Source organism: Haplochromis burtoni, unplaced genomic scaffold (assembly GCF_018398535.1).
Source record: "Haplochromis burtoni strain Fernald_Lab_line unplaced genomic scaffold, NCSU_Asbu1 Contig_639, whole genome shotgun sequence".
NCBI lineage: Eukaryota > Metazoa > Chordata > Actinopteri > Cichliformes > Cichlidae > Haplochromis > Haplochromis burtoni.
This window is the reverse complement of record NW_024583000.1, coordinates 249,491-260,242: the sequence shown is the minus strand read 5'-3', so window position 1 is coordinate 260,242 and position 10,752 is coordinate 249,491. Positions and strand designations below refer to the sequence as shown.

The 10,752-nt window shown below is 39.4% G+C and overlaps 1 protein-coding gene across 1 annotated transcript; it reads right to left on the bottom strand.

Annotated features, from left to right (window-relative positions):
* Positions 1 to 693: 693 nt before the first annotated feature.
* arrdc1a (arrestin domain containing 1a) lies at positions 694 to 10,456 on the bottom strand. The gene is made up of 8 exons (XM_005949157.3): positions 10,259 to 10,456; positions 7,252 to 7,362; positions 6,951 to 7,001; positions 4,362 to 4,516; positions 3,677 to 3,859; positions 2,945 to 3,121; positions 1,963 to 2,497; positions 694 to 856 (listed from the first exon to the last, which is right to left on the bottom strand). The coding sequence occupies exons 1-8, from the start codon at positions 10,374 to 10,376 to the stop codon at positions 819 to 821; spliced, it is 1,368 nt and encodes a 455-aa protein (XP_005949219.1). The 5' UTR covers positions 10,377 to 10,456; the 3' UTR covers positions 694 to 818.
* Between the last annotated feature and the right edge of the window lie 296 nt (positions 10,457 to 10,752).

Below are 10,752 nucleotides of genomic sequence, written 5' to 3'. Positions count from 1 at the left end.
AACCCCATTGGTCATTTACTTTTATGTCCTACAGCACAAGACATGAAAGGAAATGCCTCAACAGATGGAGATCTGGCTAAACTCCACCATATCATGTCCTCACAGAGCTACATGTAGACCGCTTACAAAAGGAACAGTGCTCGTTTAACACCATCACAAATCTGCAAACTGATTAAAAGCATATTAAAACAAAAACAAAACACTTTCTGAACAAAGCATTTCAAGATGATAAAGTGACATCTGTTTCATTTCAAATCCTACAGTTTAAATTTAGAATGACATCAACATAATCAAATTCTGGACTTGTTTTCAATTATTATATTATATTATATTATATTATATTATATTATATTATATTATATTATAAAAGCTAACATGACATCACAGATGCTATTTAAGGTATTTTTAATAACCCACAATTTAAAACTAAATAGTGTACAACCAAGTAAAATGCAGCTTCTCTCTCCTTTCATTCAGTGTGCTAAAAGCATATCAAATCTGGTTTTTGGTGGTGACTTGCTGCAGAAAGGATTCCTCCTTTGATAACTGAAGACACTTGTTCACCGGGCAGCCACTTTTGATCACTTTATCAAAAAAATGATTTCTAAAAGCGTAAAGTAAAAATCCCCTCATTACACCAGGATACACTAGGTTTCATGTGGATTGTGAATGTCTCTTTTTTTTTTTTTTTTAACTTTTTAAACTGACAGGGCTCTTATATTAGAAACGCGGCAACATTACACATGAACTTCACCTCAACATTTTGTTGAATATCAGTTAATTGTTAGTCGTTCCTGGTTTCTTCTTCTTTGTCCATCTCATGTGTTGCAGCTTGCATTGTAAGAAGGAGGAGCCTCTGAAACACACACCATCAAACCAACTGGTTAATATTTAAACACTGTTAAATACCACACTTTATATATTGCCACAAAACAAGCAGTATGAGCTAGGTCCTTGTATTCCAGTTGACTTTGTTCAATCGGAATACACTCTTGTTTGGACCACATTAGTAGCTGTGGTTCTCCTGATGGATCAAATTACTGCACCTACTTTCACAGCATGAAGCTAGTTGGGTAACTAGACTTTATCCCACAACTGGACTTTCCTATATGTGAATTTGTAGAGCCAATCAATCTCCTATTAATTTCCTTAAGAGTACTGCTGGGGGGAAGAGCTGCATTGATTCTGCAAAGAGCCACACCCATGGGATTGCTGAGCAACACCACTAACACCTTGCAGTGACTGTATCACACCAGAAACCTTTACTGAACTACGTTAGGGTTCATGAGACTCTGTTTCTGGGGAACAGGGATGAGCTGATGATACTTTACAATTAGTAAGCCATTGCATTCCACCAACATGAATTCCTGTTCCAAAGAATTCCAAGCAGATTGAGATTTTAAACTGGCTGCCATGCTGCACAAAGGTACAAAACATTCCTACAGACTATGACATAATATGAAGCATGGTGGAGGGATCATCATGGTTTGGGCTGCTTTGCTACCCAGTCTTTCAACCAGTAAGGGAACAATAAATTCAAAACTGCAGCAAGAGGTTTTGAAGGCCCCAGAATATCCAGACCAGTTGCTGGTAAAATCATCATACAGCCATCTATTTATGCTTGCCATGACGGCACAGGTAGCCACTGTAGTATTCCCAAAAGATAAGCGTTGCTATTGAAACCTCCACATCAATGCTGATATAGGAGAAGAAATCAAAACTGGATGTCAGAGTCCTGCCTTAACCATTAGTGTTGCATGGCCTAGGACTGTTAAATCGAGTCCAAAGTCTAATAAGCAGCTACAGGAACCATTACTTAAGGAACTTCTAGGAGTAACTAAGGGTTCATTAAAGTGGTTGCAGTCGATACTCAGCGATGAGGCTTGAACCATCGCTGAAATTTTTAAAAAGTAGAGTCTACTGATTTCTAGAGCAACAGTGGTAGATTGTGTGGCAACTCACCTTTTGGATAATCTGACGTGCTGTAGTCTGGAGGCAGGATCTGTGGTGTTGCCACTGAAGTGGTACCATTCAAAGAGGGGTAAAGACTTGTGGTCCCTGTGGACCCACTAAATTCAGGCCCGTTGGGTGCTGCAGCTGGTCCGACTGGCTGCTGGTTTTGAGGAAAAAAGAGGCCTGGCGCATAACTAAATGCATTGGGTGACACCAGTTGAGACTGCCGCTTGTTTTGGAAGTCCTCATTCATCAAGGCCCCTCCCTCTGCTCCTGGGTGGTACTCAGCTGGAGGAGCGCTGGGGGAATTGTGGGAGGATCCCCTAGAGCGAGGGGCAAGACGAGGAGCAGGTTTTGGGGCTGGACGAGGGGGCAAGGTGGGCGAGGAGGCAGAAATGGATGTGTCTAGTGTTGAGTCAGAGGCTGGCGTATCCTCAGTGGAAGGAGCAGATGCTTTTTTGGACGGCCGTTGTTTTTTGTCTAATGCGACGTTCCCAATGTGGATGGGTAGTGTCAGCATGACATCAGGAGACTTCAGACACACCTGGTTCATCAGCAGAACAAAAAAGAATGTCGGTTGGTGGAATAGACCGATTTTCATTCTTTGTCAATATTAGAGGATGTAAATCTGCTTTGTCAGCTGGTCAAAAGTTTAAATCAGCACAAAAATCACATTTTTTTAGACTATGGGAGCTCTTGGCTCTTAGGGATTACTAGGAATTGCTTGTCACTGACCTGATTATTCAAAACCTTGTAAACACATGGGACATGCAATATGTGTGTTGTGTGTGTGTGTGTGTGTGTGGGTGTGTGTGTGTGTGTGGTGTGTGTGTGTGTGTGTGTGTGTGTGTGTGTGGTTGTTGTGTGGTGTAAATAATATAGGTTCTTGCAGCTATCCTCATGCTTACAGTATTGCACATACTACTCATAATTTTTCAGACAGGTAGCAAAGCAATACCGAGTATGTATCAGAGAAGGAATATGAACCTACTTTGACAAAATATTCGATCTTTATAAGCTCACAGCCAGCGAGGGAGGACTGAGGCAGGGGAGGAACAATGATCTGCTCCTTCCACTCCACCTCTTTGCCAGCTTTCACCACGCCTCCCTCCACCTCCGCTATTATTCTCACATCATGGGTCGGCTTCTTCGTCTCATAGGTCACTCTCTGAAAACATACGACTATGGATAGTCAAAAACTGTGATCAGTGTTTTGACTGCAAAATACAGCCAAAGTAAGCGTGTGATCTCACAAATAGGCTTCTGGAAGAATAGTCAAAATTCTCATAAGCACACTTTCAAACATTGTGGAAAGCCTTCCCAGAAGAATTGAAGCTGTAATAGCTACAAAGCCTAGGCCAACATCATATTAGAACCCTATTCGTTAAGAATGGGATGTCAGTTAAGTTCATATGCATGCAAAGACAGATGAACAAATACTTTTGACATTCAATTAACTTATAGAAGAAAATGCCAGAAGGGCCAGTCCTGCTAAATGCGAGCAGGACTGCTAGTAGCTAGCAATAGTAAATTTAGAAACTGTTATTCCTATAGTGTCAGACTCAAGTTTGGTCTTCTGTTGGGTTTATCAACGCAGCCATCATATTTAGAAGATATAGAAAATAAGTTTAAAACATGGATTGTAAATGTAAAAACATAACACTAAAAGTGAGAAAACTACTACCAGAAGGTAACCAGAGTTAAGGAGATATAAAGTTCCAACCTGTATCAGACTGGCTGCCATGTTGCCGGTGTTCTTCCCAGATTGGTTGTGGATGTTGGCGGTCACCTGAATGATCTCTCCTGGTGTGTAACCCTTCATGTGCGTCTGAGCCCTCAAGACTATTGTGCCAGTTTTCATCAACATGTAGGTGAACTGCTGAGTCACTGCAGATGAGCAGGTTCCCTATATGGGTCATGGCAAAAGACACTGAATAGTATAATTGACTTTAAATTAATTTGGTGAATCTAAATGCCAGTAAGTACAAAACAAAGCAAATAACACTCAAACAGTTTCTTGTCTAGTTATTCAAAGGATTAGAATTAACGGTTCACACAAATGCAGAACTCTAGATTCCCCATTTATTGCATTTAGTTGACAACTGCACACCTGCTCTTCATCAGACTCTACCTCCTCCCTGTCCCATTGTTTTCAGCTCTTCACCTGCCCCATGGGATGAGGAAGATGTGCAAGTTCTCTTGTGTTCTTTGTCCAGTTATCCAAAAATCTAAAGTTTGTGGATTCATTGCTGTTTATCAGAAATAGTTCCAAAGTGTTAGGGTTGGTCCAAGCTCCAAATCAAAAAAAACTTGGCTGTTGTGTGTTTGAACTCTGAAGACTAATTAACTCAGTGTTTAGGACCAACCATTCAGGGACTGAATACAGACATACAGCTATAATGTCTCACCCATATATCTGGCACTTCATTCAGGTTCAGAAGGCTTAGCAGGAAGAAAGCTTTCTCTGTGGTGTAGTCCTTGGAAAATCGTGGTGTGTCAATAAAAGCCCTCACTCTGTAAATGATCCTTCCATAGATGCCTTCAAAAGATGTTGGAGCAGTGGCTGTGGGGAAGAAGTAAACTGTGTTAGTTTGTAGTTATACAGTAGTGTGAACTACAGTTTTTAAAAGGAGTTACATTTTTTTGCAGAAAGAGTGAGGAGCACCCAGGAGCAGGGATATTTTTTCCTCAGGCGGCCACAATATTAGTGATCTGTCATTTTAGATTTAAATCCTTTTAATGTCTGGAAGGGATGTTTGAGTAACTCCTCTAAAATGTGTTAACCCTCAAGTAACACACTTATTGAACATGAAGACTATAAAGACTTGTTGAAGAATGTAGGGACCAAAAGAAAACATTGTGAGAATAAATACTCAGGTAAAATACAGATACCTCAGAACAAAGTAATTGTACTTTGTTCTGTGTTTAATTAACCTACATGTACAGCTGTGCTTTAAAACATTGTAAAAATGTAACCACTCCGCTTTCTGTTTGTGTTTTTGTCTATAACATAAAGTAGTATAAGACATGGTTTCAGTCAACACTAACTCCAGTCCTTTAATGAAGCTGTATAGTTCTGATACTGTGTGCATGAAGAGTATTAACAGTAATATTGGTAGTAGCATAACTTGCAGGGAAAAAACTAACTACCTATTTTGGGGCACCAACATTTGAAATAGCTCTCACTGGATTTGACTGACACAGTCCAGGGAGTTTTTATGTCCGAGCCGCTGAACTGAATTTACTGAATTTAAAGCTATAATCCATCCAGATTAATTCCAAAATAGCTGCTGAGTTTTGACACCTTTTCCCAAAAGAACTATGATATTAATTTATAAAGTATAGAGCTCTTCTCTTTATTAACCTTCCAAATCTTGACAAATACAGAAACAAACAAACAAAAACTTCCTAGGCACCTGCCAGCACTCTAGGAGTGAAAGCAAACAAGCTTAATGATTCATATCAGATTCACAAAAACTGGCTTGACTGGTTCTGAGTTTCTGTGATCCTAGCTACATTACATAAAAGGCTTCTTGTCTTGTCTGCATGTCATCTCTACACAATGACTAAACACTGTTGCCTGTGTTCTATTGTGTGACAGCCAAAACGAATCAAGACAATGTATAGAAAGGAAGTCAAGTATTTTATTTCAGGCAACAGTTTTGGCACTGAATAAAAAGTTAACAAGTCTTCAAATGGTGATACTAAAATATTTCCTCATTATTCAACTGTCTCGTCATCTTTATGCACAGTTATCTTAAGAGTCCATAACAATTAATGGTGTAATCAGGGAGTTCTCTCAAAGATTGCATTGTTATGAGTCAGTGGAACAAACTGTATACAGCTGACGTCACAGTAACCATTACAGGGATGGTACTGGAAAGCATCCACCAGTCTCTTCTTAGTTAGACACCATCATGGCACCTCATTCAACTCATGTATACGCTCTGCAATTTTGGCCCGTTCCAGAGAAAAGATGACTGATGGCAGGTTATAAGGGCCAAATTATCTGTTGTGGTGGCCCCAAAACGAGAACTGTTGCAATTGCCTTATCACTACTGATGGACAAAATTCTGACAGCGCCAAAGATTTAGAGTGACCTTATCTCACAGCGTCAGTGCTGCCCAGCATACCTATGTCAGTGACGCAGTCAAGACTCATGACTACACTGTTGTTTTTCAACACAACACTGAAAAATGAACAACCCAAAGCCTTGCTGAAGATCAAATAGTCAGGCAAAAATGTAAAAACAGAAGAAGAAGAAAAGCTAATAAAAGGAACAAATTTCTGAGCAGGTTGTAAACAAAGAATCAATTTGATCTCTTAACCACTTTATCTGGAGGTTAAACTAAAACCACCCCAACCATCACGAGAAATAACCCTTCACTAGTGGTGTGCGGATTGATATTGAAATATCGATTCTTCCAATACCAGTAATTTATGCTTGAAAATCGATTCTCATATTAAAATATCACCATTTTAGTACTTTGGGGTAAATTTGTAGTTTTTCATTAACAGGAACACAGTGGAAAGAAACTACATCATTGGGATTATCTAAATTGGAAGGAACTACCTCCTCTTATGCATTTCAGTCATATGTGAAATAAGACTGAATAAATGTGTCGCAGCCTCTGGCGTGCGCACTCACAATGGCTGAGCGTAAACAAAGTCATGTGTGGACGTATTTTACCTCCACAAACAGCCAAGACGCGATGATGATACATGTGGCAAGAAAGTGAGGTGCTGTGGCAACACCACTAACCTCGTCAAACATGTCAGAGTAAATCATATCACAGAATATGACGAGCGTATGTTGAGGCGAACTGACGAGACAACAAAAGCATGCAACACACACACACCACACACACCACACACCACACACACACACACGGAAAAGAAAACCAGTCCCATCCTCACAACATGCCAGAACATGTCTGACAGACAGGAAATGAAAGGGGAAAATAAACATGCAAAAATATCCCATCAACTTCACCTACCTGGTATGAGAAACTTGAAGGGAAACGTGTGCATTCCCTCTTTCAGGGTACCTATTTGGGACACAAAGCACAAATAAAATCCTTTGATGGAAACAGTAACAGTTGCTCTGTTGTTTCCAAACAGTCAGATATGCCTCAAGGCTGCAGTGGAAAATGAGAAGTTGTAATCTTAACATATTGTCACATGAACCAGTTCCATTTGCAAATTTGTCTCAATTATCACAACAAACCATCTCACAAGGAAGTATTTTGTGGACACTGGACATTTGCACATGGTTTTAATTAGCATTTGGAAGCACACCTTTGTCTGCCACTGAGATCGTGCTGTTGAAGTACTGCTCCTCCATCGTCCATGCTGTGTCATTGAACTTATTGGTGATGCCGCAGAAACCATTGCAGTTCACTTTGATAGCTGCAGATAAGAAAATACACAAGTTTAACTACAGATGATTCGTAGTAGCCACAGCAGGAAACACTTTTTGTAATCAGTCTTTTCCTCAAGGGTGTGTTATTGGTCTGTTTAATGGCATATTGCTCCAGATTTATACAACATCAATATGTGCAAAAGACCTGTAATAAACACCCTTCAGGAGAGTTTAGGATGCATTATTTGATTTGGGAAATAGCCTAAGCCAGCTAATGTTTTGTAACAAAAACAGACCAAAAACAAATTACTGGTCAAAAGTATAAAGAAAGCTTGACTTTATACTGAAAACCATAAAATGCTTGAACCAGATTTTCACCAGATTAGGAAAGGCAGCCAAATATTCCACAACATTGTATTGTTCCTACAGTCTACTGTTGGTCAAAGTCTGAAGGTTATTCAACTAGTCTGAATGCTTTATTACTGTTTTAATGTAATCCTTCATTAACAGAAACAAAGGTAACCATTACATAAAATCCAGGTCCTACATTTTATGAACATAAAAAATACCCCAGCTTTACAGCTTCAATGTTAGCCAAATTTGTTTCCATTTTGTGCTGTTGGTGCCTTTGGAGAACCATCTCGATTGAAAAATGATCTAACAAGTAATATGGTTTGTTAAAATAATGACTTACCAAGAAGTTTGTGCTTCAGCTTTTGTGGTTAAAGTTTTAGAATTGAGTTATGGTGTCTATTACCGAATGCCAATTAAATTTCACGTGTTTCAGCATATGCTCAAAATAAAGGCACATCTACCTCTGAAAGAACATACCAGCAACAATAATACCTGCTAATAACGTCCAGGACCTACAATGTGGTGATGTTTGTCCAGAAATTAAATGGTTGACATCAAGGTAAGAATGTCCATCTTTTCAATACAGTCTGTGGTCCAAATACATGTTGTTATATTCCCAATTTTAAGTCACATAAAAATGTTCAAAATGTTCTCAGTAACACATTCGAGCTAACAGCAATAGAAGAAAGCTTTGCTTTGCTGTCCAGGGGCACACTGCTACAATGATGGCATCACATGAACAGAATGAAGAGCGCCAAAAACGTTTAGAACATTAAACACGACCTTTACCAGTCTCAAGAAATCCCAAAACAGAACAAAACATATGAAAAGTTGGTTGTAGGTTCTTCAATAAACTGGCTGTTTAAGTGAATAGTGGTGAGTGAAACTAAGATTTTTATTGCAGTGTTAATATTTTTCAGTGGCGCGTCTCATCACAGTACTTAAAATAGTTTAATATACCATTAGTATTTTAAACGGTGAAACTGTAGCATGTAGCATAAGAGATCTTGAGCCGACAGTCCGACCAGCTTTACCTGAAGAGGAATGTAAACAGACCAGAGGCCTCGCAAGCATTCAAAGTAACAAAACACAAAGACGCCACTCAGCAGGTTGAGAGCTACAAAGAGTAGAAGAAACCTTTCCCTTGCAATCTGCATTCAAATGTGTTACCTTTTATTGTCCTTGTTGACACAGTAGAACCTTTGAGATGTTAAATATCCCAAATAAGAAGAATGAATAAGTGCATTCAGATGGATGAGATGTTGCTTTTAGAGCAATCTGGACAATGACGCTCACTTTTCCTGTTTCAAGTTTCATTTTGGTCTCTTGATGACAGTCTTAAGTATGTTTAAATGTACAGTCTGACTATACAACACTACAAAATAAATAAAACAGCAGAACCAATTAGACACTGCTCAACGCCAGTGCATTACTTTAGAGCAGGGGTGTCAAACTCAAATACACAGTGGGCCAAAATTCAAAACTGGAACAAAGTCGCGGGCTAACATTAATATTTACTGAAATATATTTATTCCTCCAGATGTAAGAATGAATCTTTTCTTATGGACTCAAACACGTTTAGCTGAAAAACTGAATATGGAACAAGCAAAGCTTAATACTAAACAATATATATATTAGCTGTATAATAGTAGGCCAGCTCTGATAGTCATTTGGTATGGCTTCGCGGCCCAAATGTAATTAGGCTGCGGCCAAATTTGGCCCGCGGGCCAGAGTTTGACACCTATGCTTTAGAGGGTCCCTTCAGAGAGGGGGGGCCTTGACACAGAGCCAAAACTGGACTAAGGCAGCAAAGTGATAGAGTATTTAGTACAGTCGCCTCACAAAAATGTCCCTGGTTAAAATCCTGGCTGGTGCTTTTCTTTGGGGACTGATGCCTGTGTGGGTTTCCTCAAGTTAGTTTTCACCAAAGCCAAGCATGTTAGGTTAATTAGTCATTTTAGATTGAATATGAATGTCGGGTAGGTAAAGAGAGGTTTATAGAATACAGTGCTGCAATAATGTATAATTAAACTTATTTTCTGAGCTAATCTTTCAACTTTTAACTAAACTTAATCTCCATACATAACATAAAAACAGTAGGAAATCTATGCTTATAAAGCTGAGCAGGACTGAGGAGTTGAACTAGGAATCATGTTAAACAAATTATAAACTATCAAAACAGAATATTTACATAGTCCAAAGTCCAGGTATTTTGCTGTAATTTAATGAAAGACCGTCAATTTGTGTTTTGGATAGTTTGGGAAATTGGGATAAAACATTGAACCAAGTGTTACAAAACACAGAAGCAAATTTCCCATTAGGCCTCATTAAACATTTTCCATTGAATCAGTGTGCAGAGCTACACCGCGGTAAACGGCCAATGAAAAATCATATGCAAGTTTTAGAACCACAAACACAGAACACCACAGGATGGCTTTTCAACCTCTGAGTGATCTTCAAATAGGAGAAGTTATTTCTAAAACCAGGCGTGGGAACAGTGTAGGAATTACGACTCGTTGCCAAATCACCCCACTTCCTCGTTTCTCGAGGTCGACGTTTTCCCACCTGCTGAGCGCAGATGGCTCTTACCTTTACACTGCAGCGGTTGGCCCAGTTTTACTGTCACGGTTCCAGAGATGGACTCTCCCGGACTGTACACTTCTTTGTTTTTCTCAAAGGCAATCTTAAACTCCTGAAGCTTTCCCATTTTCTCACCCGACGCAATGCGAAACAAGACTGAAAATCACCTGTGCGTACAGACGACAGCGCTCACTTTTACCTCCTCGTCCCCACCCCTTTTAGTGACGTCATGTTCACCGGACAAACGTTACATAAAAGACTGCTTTTTCAGGCGTATTAATAACAAAGTTGTCTCTTAGCATATCTCTTAGCATAAAACAAGTAAAGTTTTCCAATGTTTCATTTTCTTTGCCTAGTATCATATGCCTGAAAATATCTACATGCATAAAACCCATTACACTTACCTGCAGCACTCACAGCCTCTGTATTCTCATCGTAGATCAACTCCCAGAACTTAATGGCTGAAGCAGAAGGACCGCCTCACAACCATTAGCAACTCCAGA

Excerpts from the sequence above, each read along its gene's own strand:
- arrdc1a (XM_005949157.3), bottom strand. The coding sequence starts at position 10,376 with ATGGGAAAGCTTCAGGAGTTTAAGATTGCCTTTGAGAAAAACAAAGAA. Across the intron at positions 7,002-7,251 it reads GATCTCAGTGGCAGACAAAG|GTACCCTGAAAGAGGGAATG; the intron begins GTGTGCTTCCAA and ends TGTCCCAAATAG. Across the intron at positions 2,498-2,944 it reads AGATCGAATATTTTGTCAAA|GTGTGTCTGAAGTCTCCTGA; the intron begins GTAGGTTCATAT and ends CTGATGAACCAG.